Source organism: Fukomys damarensis, unplaced genomic scaffold (assembly GCF_012274545.1).
Source record: "Fukomys damarensis isolate Sample0158 unplaced genomic scaffold, DMR_v1.0_HiC HiC_scaffold_21, whole genome shotgun sequence".
NCBI classification, from domain to species: Eukaryota; Metazoa; Chordata; class Mammalia; order Rodentia; family Bathyergidae; genus Fukomys; species Fukomys damarensis.
The window spans coordinates 16,889,268-16,902,914 of NW_022900933.1; the positions used below are offsets into that span (position 1 = coordinate 16,889,268).

The window sequence follows — 13,647 nt, forward strand, 5'->3', positions numbered from 1 at the left end:
TCAAGCTCATCAATTCATAGTTTTCTGTAGTTTGAAGGCATTTTTGCACACTAAATCCAAAAATGTCCAAGGACATTTTCTTTGACTAAACAACTTGCCAAGGGTATATACAAAAGTGTTAACAATGGTTACATCTGGGTGGTACATAACTTACTTCCCTTGTACTTTTTTGTACCAAATTTTCTATACTGAGTTTCTTATGTAGTAAATCAACAATAAATCTTTAAAGACTAATAATAGATATCCTCTGCCCTTAACAAACCAGTTGTTGTCTTCAGGAGCTGGCGCAAACACTTGCCTCCCAGATGTCTGTCTGGGAAAATGAGCAGGGTAGCCCAGCCTGACATTGTGGACAGGTAGCTGGGCAGGGGAAAGGGTAAGCTGTAGAATAGTCTGGGGCTCTAAGAAGTCTACATAGAGGTGACCGAAGCATATCTACATGTTTTTCTCTACAATCTTCAATTTAAACCCAGAATTTCCACTGAAAACAGCAGGCATTTGCTTCTTAGTTGTTCTTTTAGACATTCATTTATTTATTGTACAAAATATTTACAATACCAGCTATAAATGCCAGGCCCTTTCACCTGGCCTGACATGGGCTTGGTCTCTGCCAAATTTCTAGAGCCATGCTGACATTCTTCCTTGGTATCTACTTGAGACCTGGAGAGTAGCTGGTCTCTCATGTATCTAAGCCACAGGGCATAAGTAAAAGAACTAACCAAAATAAGAAATGTGAATAAAAAAATGTCTCCCCAAATAACACATTCTTCTCATCAATATGTTACCCCCGCCCCCGCCACTGGCTAGTACCAAAACAAGATTAGGAAAAAAAAAAAGTAAAAGTACAGGCCAAAAGGAGAAAAGACACTTTAAAGACACTTTGCAACAGAGTTGGGGGGAAGAGTAAACTGGAAGAATAGAAAACCACAATAGTACCAAAGGGTTTTGCCTTTTCTTTTTGCGGTGCTGGGATTGAACCCAGGGCCTCTGCACTGAGCTACATCCCCAGACCCTTTTGGATGATTTTTTATTTTGAGACAGGGTCTCATTAAGTTTCTAAGTTAGCCAGGGAGGGCTCAAACCTGTAATCCTCCTGCCTCAGCTCCCAGAGTGCAGGAATTACCATGCCCAGCTTATCAAAGGGTTTTGTTAAATAGTCCCTGGTACCTACAGACCACCCTACAGATGCAGCTGCCCCAGCTAGGGTGCAGTGAGGCTAAGGATACGCTGAAAAAGTGCTATGACTAGAGCTTAAAATAACATCTAGTCAAGAAAATCAACTCCATCTCTAGCACTGGTCTCTGTAGGGCTGTTTGGGGGAAGGGGTAATGTAGAATCCAAGAGGACCAACTTCCAAAACCAGCAGAACCAGCCCATATGCCCCAGCTAGAAACCCCTATTTGAGCCTGAGAGGTGACAGCATGATGACCAAGCTTTCCCATACACGTCCCATGGGGAAAACATGGACAAGCAGCAGCACCTTGTCCTGGTCCCTGAGGAGAGCAGTGACCATGTGGCATGGAGGATCCTGGGGTGTAGAGGCCCTGATGCTGGATCCAGACCCCAAGGATGAGTGAGGTCAGCATCCATGCCGAGAAAGGACAAATGATGACTGCAAAGAAGTGAGGTCAGGCAGGAACAGTAGCAGCTCAGGAGGGCTTATTCCTCATAATCCCTGTGAACAGGAGGGCTCAGACATGCTTCCAGGAGGCCAAGGCATTGCAACAAGTCCTGTCTTGTCTCATGACTCGGTGTACTTGCTGGTTTTGGCAATAAAGATGGCTTATAATAGTCTCAGAGCTGATTGTCCAATTGGGAATGGTAGCTTGCAGCAGAGCCGTCTCCAAAACAGAAATTTGGGAAGTCAAGTGATATTGAGCTTTAGAACTGTTTTCTTCAAACAATGAAAAAAGATGTTGTTGTCATCTAAGAGATGGCGGCAGCTTCTTCAATCAACACTTAACAGGGGACCTAATATTCAGTAGCTTCCTCCTTCTATGGCTCCCTTTCCTGGTAACTGATGGGAGTTTGGGGAAGTACCTGGGGTGAGTAGGGGTCAACTGTCTAATGTATCTCCTCCATTCTGTCCCCAAGGGGCCTGACCAGGGACCTGTGATCATTTGCCTTGCCTTATTGCTACCAGGGAACACCAAGCAAAGGGATAAGGAATTGCTACCATGCTATTCTTACCATCCCAGTCCTCTGCTGCCAAACTTTTCTCAGAAGAATGCTGAAGACTCCCAGATCTTAAGAGACTGTAATTAGAAGTCAATGGGCAGGCCCTGACACACCTCAGTGCAAAGAATAAACTCAAGGAAAGCATTAGTAGTCTTCAAACCAGCCATGTGTCTGGACAATGCCTCACCCTAAGAAAGAATCATATCCTACACTGTAGGCTACAGCTCAGCTCTCCTTCACATCTTCAATCTCACTGCTTTTCTCATGGGCTCAAATTCAAGAAAAAGCTCAAAAAATTCTTTATGGATTAATGATCACTTCCAGAAATGCCTGCAGGGAAAGTGTTTTTTCCAGTTCAGATAACACACACACACACACACACACACACAAATCCTTTGACTACCAGTCCTCACAAGACATAATGCAGTGCCATGGTCTGTTACATTGTGTGGGAGGACAAAAAGACTGCACTTTCCCTCCGTGCTTGTCCTGGCTGCAATCACCTGTCCAGGAGAGGGACTCATACCCTTCTGGTCAAGCAGTGAGAGCCAAGAGGGTACCTTCTAGGAGCATCTGCACAGAGAGCTGAAGCCAAGGAATGACTTAAAGTTCTCTGTACATGTGCTTCCCAACAGGGCTGAGCCCTGTGTATTTATCCAGTGAGGCAAATTCAGCTACTGAAATCAAAGAACCAAATCAAACAACAGCAGCATTCTCCTCACTGACCAGAGACCTCAGTTTAGGTACCAAAGTGGCCTGTGCTGCATGTCAGCAGAAGGGATGAGGTAAGGACAAGGCCTGTAGGTGACAAAAGAATCCAGACAGAGGGAAGCATGCGGCATCTTCTGGCTGATGGTTATGTGTGTTAGGGCCAATGATCATGTCTGTAACACGCGCAAGAAGCTCCAGAGAGCATGGGCGCCAAGTAGGTAACAGGCGAGTGGTCAGAGCATGCCAAAGCCCTCACAACCCTCGCTGATGGCCAGCTGCAGCATCCTGTGCACCTCTTCATATGAGTCATACGTAGGGAGGCACAGCTGGTTAAAACTGGAATGGTAAGAGGAGAAGTGATTAACTCTACTATCAGAAACACTGGCAACAGCTGGAAGGATTATTTCTCACAACGGCATGCATCAGTCAGATACCCACCACGTGTGTGCAGTAGGCAGCGTGCTATGGGTTGGCGCTGCAATAATCTGAAATGAGGGGCAGAGGGCGGCAAAGCCTCCAGGCGGTAGTTGAGAAGAACCTGTTGTGAACTGAAGTAGCCGAGCCAACTCCTCCTGGGTTAGACTGGAAACCACAGTCCAAAACCACCTCATAACCTGGCAGGGAGAGTACAAGGCTGGAATCACAGATGGTAACAGTCTAGATGGAAGGAATAAGATACCCTTTGCCCAGTTTATAGTTCTATGAGGACAGAGGCAGGAATGGTCAGAGCTGACAACCAAGGAATTTACACTGTCATACAGTCAAGCATAATTGCTGATTGCTTGGTTTTAGTTCTTTGCACTTCCAATTTACCGTTCCTGTGGCAGTTTGTAATAAAGCACTGAGGAACCAGGGCTCCATTCTGCCTGGTCAACCATCTGTTTTTCCCAAATGTATCATTTTTTTCTCCTATCAACATGTCTGCTTTGAGTCCTCTATCTTTCTCTTTCCTTACAAGGCACAAATCCAACTGATGGAAGTTCAGCCAACTTACCTTTTCTCTGAAATGCCATGAACCACCAACAACCACTGCATGGGCTTTAAAGTCAGACACACTGATGTCTCCAGTTCCACACATCAGCAACTGAAGAAAGATGATCCCGTGTTACTAGACCAGTCAGAGAACTGAGATCCACTCTACAGTCAGAATTATCCGTGTTAACACAAAAATACAAAATAAAGATAACACTAGGAAAAAGATAAGGTCACAACGCCAAGACTGTTTTAGGAGAATCAACTGCCACAGGCCAGTGGTTCCTAACCAATGGCAAAATATCCAGTATTTTTAAAAAATACATAGATGTTTGTGGCCCTACTTCACACTTACTGAACTAGAATATTTTGAGATGAGTTATGAGTTTATATAACATGAAAAAGTTTCCTGGGTATTTCTGATGAGCACCCCTAATTAAGGACTATTGCTTTGGATTCTTTTGAAATGAAACAAAGGACAAAAAAAGAAATCAAGTATATACTAATAATCTGCTCTGGACTTAGCCTAGGAATACCAGGGAGAACAGGCAAATCCTTCCTCTTTGAAGAAGACCTTCAGGCCCATTTATGGATTTTTTTATATAGCTTTTTCTTTTTCCCAGGAATTCTCCTTTTGTAACTTGAACTCCTACCTTCCCTTTAGCCATGTATCTACTTGATCAGATAAACTAAAAATTATGCAAAAAAAATGAAAACATTAATTACATCAGAGCCCTAAACATCTTGTTGATGTCCTAATTTGGTTCAGGATCCAGTATGGTACTTGGTAGACTGTGAGTACCCATCCAATAGGTATAAAGAATGATGCCTTCTAATCAAGAAACAAGAAAAGCCCAAATTAAGTCTGAGCCTTAGCTCCTTCCAAAAGAACTTGCTAGGTGAATGCGTAATTATGAGTAGGGTGTAGAACTACTAAGAGACTACAGTATGTCCTTCCTTTCTACTTATTTTTATACATTATTACGTTTACTTCATAATGAAATAAATTATACTAAAAGCTATTTGTCAGCCCTCCAAAACAACAGCAAAAGGTGATGGGATTATTAGAAACTTAGGCTGAGATATACATTTATTTTATTTGGATTTTATATCTGAAGGTACAGAAGGTGATGAAGATTGAAGGCTTTGATACTCATTCTCAAAGACAGTTCATAAGAAAAAGAATTCCACAAGAACACATAAAATAACCCCACCCCCATTTTTAAAGAACTTCCTCCCTATAGGAAACACCTCTCATAAAAGTTATGGAAGGAAAAGAAAAAGCTACGGGAGGGCTGGGGATGCAAGTGCAAAGTCCTGAATTCCATCCTGGTACCAAAAAAAAAAAAAAAGAGCTATGGGAAGTTAAAAGAAATAAATTGCATAGTATCTCTCAGCAGAAAGTAAAAAGAGGCTGATTATTTTGTCCACACTTCATATGGATTTTAATTCAGCTAACTGTAAGAATGATATTTTCCATCTTATGTATCTTTTGCTGTTATAGGATCTGAAATATGAATTTGCTATATGTATATAAAACTGTAAAATACAATCACATCTTTTAGGGCAGGGGATGTAGCTCAGTGGGACCATGCCTGCCTTGTAAGTGCAAGGTCCAGAGTTTAATCCCTGGTACTGCAAAAAAAAAAAAAAAAAAAAAAAAAAAAAAAAGGTTTGTTTGCTCCACTATGATATAGCAGCCTGAGGGCCAAAACTATGTCTTATTCAATGCTACCTTTCTAGTACCTTAAAATACATGGCATACAGAAAGCACTCAATACTTGCACAAATACATCCTAGTATTTCCTTAAATGTAAAATTTTATGAAGACCATTCATGACATCAATATTCTTTACTAGTCAGTAGTAATAACATATTACTTTCTTTTGTTTTGTTTTGTGTGTGTATATGTGTGTGTGTTTTTAAGTTTTTTGAGATAGGATCTTGCTGTGTAGTTCAGGCTGGCCTTGAACTCACTATGTGGCCCAGGCAGGCTGGCCTCAGACTTGCAGCAATCTTCCTGCTTCAGCCTCCCAAGTGCTGGAACTACAGGTGTGCATCCATGCCCAGTATTAGTAGTAATACTTGATGAACAATGAATATTAGTACTTTTCACAAATTACTTGCTGTTTTCTAATTTTTCAATTTCTAATTTTTAAAAAAGCTAAAGGAAGGGTCAAATTAGCCTAAAAGTGAAAAAGTGAACCCAACTCTTCATAAAGAGCTTTCTTGCTGTACCTCCTAACAAAAGGTATAACAAGCTAGTTCCAACATACCTCCAGCTCATTCTCATCAAAAATAGCCAAAAGGTTCTCAGGGACCAATTCATTCAAGCCTGGAACAAAATAGACAAGTTAAAGCTACATTCATACCATGGATATAGCCATTTTAGCTTCAAGGCCAGTAGGAGTCAGGATCCCACCTTTTAAGAAATGTTCCACTTCCTCTTTCACTTGACTGGCCAGCCGGTACTGGGCCAGCAAGTTTAGATAGAAGATTTTATTTGCATTGGTGACTGGGGTTTGAGCTCCACCTGTCATAAGTTCTACAACCTGAAATAGGAGGCAAAGAAAAAGAAGAGATTGTGGTTGAAAGGATGTAAGACAGTATCTGTCTGCTATGTTCCACTAACAGCATAATTACACAGTGTAAGCAATACATGTAGCTTTTTAATATTTTTGCTTTCATTATTATTATTATTATTATTTTGTTTTTGTTTTTTGTTTTTTGAGACAGGGTCTCACTATGTAGTTGAGACTGACCTGGAACTCACTATGTAGCGCAGGCTGGTCTCGAACTCACAGCGATCCTCTTGCCTCAGCCTCCCAAGTGCTGGGATTACAGGAGTGCGCCACCACAATCCGGCTTTGCTTTTATTTTTTGTTACTAAGATTCAAGGTTCCTAGCACTGCTACTATAACCTAGTAGCTACTATTTCTGTGTGTCTGTGTGAGGTTTTCTCTGATCCCATTAAGCAATGATGATGTAACAGGAAGATATTATGGTTCCTTGTTAGCAATACTTTAATGTATCATGCAAAATAAAACTACCTCTGACCTCTTCTCAAAGAAGTCCTTTTATGTCTCAGAAATTCTGAGATGGGTACAGTTTCTTTTATCTCCAAAGTAAATTAATGGAAAGATCATGGCTTTGAGATTCTGGATTCTAATTCTAGCCCTGATGTTAACTTGCTACAGAACTTCAAACACTATTTGGGCCCCCGATTTTCCTGTCTGCAACGAAAGAGCTGAACATGCTATGAGATTCTCAAATAAAATTAGTATCCCCCAATAAACAATTCCTAAGGAGCATTTAAGGAAGTTCTGAAGCACAGTTTAAAATTACTACCCTGGTAAATTTATGTACAGTGACCAGACTTGTCTCCATAGGAAAATAAAAGCCTCTCTTTAGTTTTAAGATCAGACATCAAGGTCCCGGTGACAATATATTGGCTTAATTATGCTTAATGTGACTACTAAATAGTAATAATTTATTTGTTTAGCTGCTAGAGTGCTTATTCACATAAAATAAATATCCAGAATTAGCCATAATAATACAAAAAAGTTCTAATTGTTTTTTGGTAGTACTAGGGACTGAACCCATGGCGTTGTGTATGCTAGTTAAGTGCTCTACCACTGAGCACTTTATTCTACACTTGATCTTAGCCAAAAGGCCAAGAAGTGATTGAGCCCTTTATTCTATATTTTATTTTCCTATCCTATATTTTGACACAGGGTCTGGCTAATTATCCAGTCTAGCCTTGAACTTGTAATCTCCTGTCTCAGCCTCCTAAATAACTGGGATTACAGGTACAAAGATCACACTTGGCTAAATTCTACATTTTAAATCCATTAAGAGTTTCAGCTGTCGAGCTGGGCGTGGTGGCGCACGCCTGTACTCCCAGCACTCGGGAGGCTGAGGCAGGAGGATCGCTGTGAGTTCGAGACCAGCCTGGGCTCCATAGTGAATTCCAGGTCAGTCTCAACTACACAGTGAGACCTGTCTAAAAAACCAAACCAAACCAAACCAAACAAAAACAAAAAATGAGTTTCTGCTGTCAAGTAACATCCTGTTCCTATCATGGTGTCTCTTAATCTTCTACTGAGTAGCTGCTCTTTTACATCAGATCTCAAAGACAGGCTCTGACCCTGTGTATGTGGACAGCAGCATTCCCTATTATCTCCAGAAAGGAAATCTGGTTATTAGTACAGTGGCACCAATAGTTATTCTTTTCAATCATTGCTAATTTGCTTTTAAATACATATTGCTACAGTTTTAGCTTCACTGTTATCATTTGATACTGTTTAACCCCACAATACAAAGAGACAAACATCAGCATCAAAATATTGTTGGCTAGCTCAGTGGTGCCGCCGCCTGCCTCATAAGCACAAGATCCTGAGTTCAATCCCTGTACCTCCCCCCAAAAAAATTGGCCAATGATTTCCTTGTAAAAAGCTAAAAAAACCCGAAAAAAACAATGTGTTAAAACAGAAATCATCTACATTGCCAGTGGTAATTGCTGACACACTGCTATCCTTTCCAAATCTGTTCAAGCAGTGACATTTTCATTATCACTTGGTTCTTTTTCAACTGTAAAGTAAGAATGTGTAGGACAGATGGGTATATATGTCTTTTACTCCACTCAGATGGGCTGAGATCAGGGTTAGGATTGTAGCTCAGATGGGCTGGGGATTTAACTCAGTGGTTCCGCCACCTGCCTTGCAAGCACAATGATCTGAGTTCGATCCCCGGTACCAAAACAAAACAAAACAAAAAAAACAAATTAAAAAAAAGGATTGTAGCTCAGAAAGAACATGTGCTTACCATGTGTGATGTCCTAGGTTCAATCCCTAGCAACCCCTCTCCCCGCCAAAATGGCTGCAATCATAAATAGTGTGGGATGCAATACTCTAAAGATACACTGTCCAACAAGGAAGCCACTAGCCATAGGCAGTTAGTTGCTTAAATTTAAATTAAGATGAAATGAGAAATTCAGTTATCTGGTTGTGTTAACCATATTCTGAGTACAAAATAACACTAATTCAGAACCATCCCATCACTGCAGTAAATTCTAGAGACAGGGCTGCCCTAGAGGGAGCTGGGGAACACAGCCTAGAATTCACACAGGCTTTGGTCCTCTTTCTCACCTTATCCAGTTGACCTGACTTGTTATATTTCTCTTCTGCAAAGACCAGCTCCATCTCACTCATGTCATTGTTGAGGATAAAACAAACTTTAGATTTGTAGAATTCAGGGTCATCTGTTTCAAAGTACTGAGGAGACAGACACAGAGCAGAATATGAATGTTCTTTTGGCTAGAAATGAAATTTGTAGCTGGTTATAATCCATTATCCCTGCAATCTTAAGGAAGATCAGCTCAGCCAGGTGTGGTGGTATATGATTTTTATCCCAGCACTTGGGGCTGAGGCAGGAGGATCTTCATAAATGTGAGGCCAGCCTACATAGTGAGTTCAAGTCCAGAATGAACTACATAGTAAGATCCTGTCTCAAAACACCAAACCAAACCAAACCAAACAACTACAAAAGCCATCAGCTCAGGTGGAGTGATCCCAGTTAACGGCCAGACATTTTCAGTAGAAAATGCACACCTAATAGGTTACCTTGTAATGCATTCGTAGTCCTATGATTTGGGCCAGAAAAGAACGGGTGAAACGAGCTCGGACCAACTGCTTGTAGGCTCCTCCCAGAGAGGTCTCATAAAGACACTTGCCAACCAGCCGCCCTGCAAACTCATATATCTTCAGGCGCAGATGAGCTGGGCGATTAGGGTTGGGATGCACCTGTCAAAGAAAAAAAATGAAAGGCCATGGTCCATTTTTCAAACATAGCTCTGGAAAGACCCTCCCTCCCTGAACTCATGTGCTATATACTTTGCATCTGGAATGTCTCCCAAAGGTCCATGCATTAAAGGACTGGTCCCTAGCCCATGGTATTATATAGAGGAAGTGTAACTTTTAAGAGGGCCTTAAAAGTTGGACCTTGTGCAAGGTATTAGGTCACTGGGTGCAGGCTCCCAAAGAAGACTGTGACTCCACTTTCTTCCTCTCTTTATTTCACATCCTGGCCATGAGATGAGTAATTCGGCCACACATTGATGCTACGATGTGCTGCCTTGCCACAGGACCAAAAGAAAGGGAGCCAATTGGTCATGGACTAAAAGTGCTAAAACTATGAAAATAAACCTCTTTTCTTTATAAGCTAAGTATCTCAAGTATTTTGTCACAGGAGCAGAATATTAACATATTCAAGGAAGCAAGAATTGCCATGAGAATCAAAAAGCCCACCTAAATGACATTAGTCTTTTGGTGATACTCACTGAGTAATGTGAAATGAATGGAGGAGAGGCAACAACAAACTGTTATTAAGCTAAATAATCTTGGAGTAAGTTTGTTGTGCCTAGCTGCATACGAAAGTTAACAGTGAACATAGTGATGCCTTTTCTCTAACCTTGAACTTTTTTGGGGGGGTAACGGGGATCGAACTTGGGACTTTGTTCTTGTGAGGAGGCAGTGGCAACACTGAGCTAAATCCCTGGCCCTAACCTAGAACTTCTCTCAGCCAAAGTCTGCTCCTCTATTCCTGATATCTCCATCTTGCAAAAGATCTGCTACAGTAATCAAATGCCACAGGAATGTTTTGAGAAGTGGCTTAATTATTGTAATTAGTAAAGCAGCCACTGCACTACATTGCTTTTTCATCAAATATTCAACTGTCCTGTATTTTCTTATTTAATAGATAAAATAATGGAGGCAAATAAGATTCAGGCAATCTGTTTAGCTCATTGTAAGCAACAAATTAATAACAGGACATGGATTTTCAGACTTCCAGGTCAGTTTTTAATTTCTTGTGTATTAAGAGTAATATAATCTACATTTACCACCCACCCACGGGACAGTCATAGACTCACTAATGCTTGGTTGTTGTCACTGAATCGGGTGAAGAGCTGATTGGTGGTATCAAATAGTGCTTTGCAGATTAGCTCAAACCATTCCCGGCGAGGCCCTCCCCAGTCCAGAGCTGAAAAGTATAATGAAAATAAACAGTGACTAGGGCCTACCTCTTCTACCATTTTTGTTCCTTTAGCCATCATTTTACTCTTATTACATTTCCTCCATTCTACTACTTTACTGTTTCTCCATTACAGGCATTTAAAAAATTCCACCCCTCTCTGAAGGATTAAAGTTATTATGATCACTACCCTAAAGGAAAAACAAGAGATCAGGGATCTCAGAAAATAGACAGTTCTCCTGGTTGTGTAACGGTTACTTTGCCCTTCTGGTTCAAGCTCTGAGAGCTCTCCCTCTGGCCCCCATGTCTCTACAAGTTCTACCATGCCACCTGGCCAGTAAGAACTCTTTTTTTCCTTTTGATGTATGAAAGTTGAGTTGTTTGGGGAAATGGGAGGGTGAGTGGATTATTTCCCCTCCCCTGTGGAAAGGGAGTAAGACAGAGGATGGAAGTAGACCAAAAAATTAAAGAAAAAAAAGTGAAAATTTCAAAACTGACCTTCCTCATCCTGAAAAACTACTTCAAAGTTCTTGCTCCAATCTGAGATAGAGAAATTCCGAGTAGCCTTCAGAGACTGAAAAGCAGTGAATGGAAGGGAACTGTCAGATCACTGGCTGGCATCCGTTGGATGCTAAAGACAGACACACAAGAACACTGCCACTACTGTCTGCTGAGCTAGCCATTACTACATGAAGGAGATACATTATTCACAGATAAGCTTTAATTATATCCTCTTATACTTAAAATGTAGATATCTCTGAAAGAACTTAAAAGTTTTAAAAAATTTTAATTTGTCTTTATACTATCACTTTATTGGAAAGCTCTTTTTGTCTTTTTTTTTTTAAACAATGCTCATTTTATTAATGAAAACAATTCTTAATGAAAGTAAAAAAATGACTCAAGGCAGCAAACTGTAAGCAAGAGAACCAACGAGTCCTGGTTTTCAGTAAGGTACAGTCTATCCACTGGACATCTTTATGCACAAGGCAAGGTTCAGACAGGGAGCCATGCCACATGGAGAGTATGGCTGAGGAAAGGGGTTTCCAGGCACACCGACCAGAGCCAAACACCACAAACACTTTCTGGACAGAGGCCAGTGTCTGTGCAGTGGAGACAGACTCACATGAGTTGTTCCTTTTCCATCAGACCAGAGTGACAACAAAAATCGCTTCCTTTTATCCAACAAGCACCCTTCTATTCCAGGGAATCAATAGTGGGAACTTTATTCCACAACCACTACTTCTACCTTCCTAAACAGGAGACTTAGTTTAAGCATTAGTTCCCCACAGACCTGAAAGCCAGTATGTTATCCAGTTTCCCCTCAGTAACACATCTCTTAATCTCCTTAGTTCCCCACAGACCTGAAAGCCAGTATGTTATCCAGTTTCCCCTCAGTAACACATCTCTTAACATATCTGCCCCAATGTCAGGACAATGGAGAAAAACAGTCTTTAATGGATTTTAAAGAGTGATATAGGTTTCATAAAAAAGGTAACTTTCAGGATCCAAACAAATACCAAAGAGGTTGGAAAATTTGGCATCTGCTGATAGAGATGAAACTTTACATACCGATTCCAACAAGGCATGTCTGCTGACCTTCAGGGTGACTCTGGAATGTGGTCTTTTCATATGTACCTGCCGAAGCTCTCTCTGGAAAAAGTTCACCTTGTCCTGAAAGGTCTCAGAACCTCCTGAGGAGCAGCAAGATCCATTATGAATACAGCCTTATTAGCAGGTACCTATGAAGTTCCACTTTTACATTCTCATGGACCTAGGGGGTTGGGGTACTGCCTTCCCAATCCAAATCCCTGTCCAACCTTACCAATATTCTTGTGTAGGGAGCGGATGAAAGTGGCCGCAAGAATGTTCCTCTCTTTACAGCTGAGTTCCACAGGAGGTTGAATGCCATCATCTACCACTAGTGTGAGGAGTTTATGAACAGGGTCAGGGCCAAGGTATGAAAACTAGCAAAAAAATAAATAAATAAAAATAAAAAGTTATTTATAAAACCACTGAGCCCAGTAAAAATCTTCCATATTACCACCTTTCTGTCTCAACCAACAAAAACAAGATGGACCTGTTTTCTCTGAGTTACTGCCTACCACAAGTGCATCTCCTTGTTTTTTCACCTCAATGTTCTACAGTTCAAATTTTATTCTAAATTGAGTCTCAGAGAATGCCTTTAAGAAAGGATTACAGGCACTGCTACAGAACTTCTGGCAGAATATGAGTGAAAGTACTATGGATATTTTTTAGAGCAAAATTTACTCCAAACTGGCTGGGAGAAAGTGATTTTTATAAATAGCAGTCAACCATTCATTCATTCATTCATTCATTTATTTATTTATTTATTCGTACCGGGGATTGAACTCGGGTCCTTGTGCTTGCAAGGCGTGCCACCAAACCACTGAGCTAAATCCCCGGCTGAACCTTTTAGATAAAAGTTTAGATTCCCAAATCCCACAAAAGTGAAATAAAAAAACCAAAAAACTCTAAGAAAGAATGAGATTCAGCACACTAGGAGATTAAGTTTGGGCCAGTTACCAATATCCCTCCTATAAACTCAGTCCTGGAAGCCAAAAGGGACTGGTGAAGTACTCTGAGTTGATAATTCCCCTTTCTGTAGGCAAGGTCCTTCTAGGATTTACAGATTCTTTGTGCCATTTAGTGAGGAGATAATGAACTTTTCTTTTTTTTGGAAATGAATTTTGTGTGCACAGGGAAAACTTCCAGAAACACTGAAAACTCTCTGGCAAA

The 13,647-nt window shown here is 40.9% G+C and overlaps 1 protein-coding gene across 5 annotated transcripts in view; it reads right to left on the bottom strand.

Annotated features, from left to right (window-relative positions):
• Nucleotides 1-492: 492 nt before the first annotated feature.
• The window catches only part of Arel1 (apoptosis resistant E3 ubiquitin protein ligase 1), a 45,296-nt gene continuing 32,141 nt past the window's right edge, over nt 493-13,647 (bottom strand). For all 5 annotated transcript variants that reach the window (XM_010645496.2, XM_010645498.2, XM_010645493.2 and 2 more), the window contains 11 exons: nt 12,713-12,854; nt 12,460-12,581; nt 11,389-11,464; nt 10,790-10,899; nt 9,483-9,662; nt 9,009-9,134; nt 6,284-6,413; nt 6,138-6,196; nt 3,884-3,973; nt 3,328-3,503; nt 493-3,225 (listed from right to left, as the gene is read on the bottom strand). In XM_010645496.2, coding sequence (XP_010643798.1) covers nt 3,123-3,225; nt 3,328-3,503; nt 3,884-3,973; nt 6,138-6,196; nt 6,284-6,413; nt 9,009-9,134; nt 9,483-9,662; nt 10,790-10,899; nt 11,389-11,464; nt 12,460-12,581; nt 12,713-12,854 — 1,314 coding nt within the window. In that variant the 3' untranslated portion in view covers nt 493-3,122. The remainder of the gene's footprint in view (nt 3,226-3,327; nt 3,504-3,883; nt 3,974-6,137; nt 6,197-6,283; nt 6,414-9,008; nt 9,135-9,482; nt 9,663-10,789; nt 10,900-11,388; nt 11,465-12,459; nt 12,582-12,712; nt 12,855-13,647) is intronic.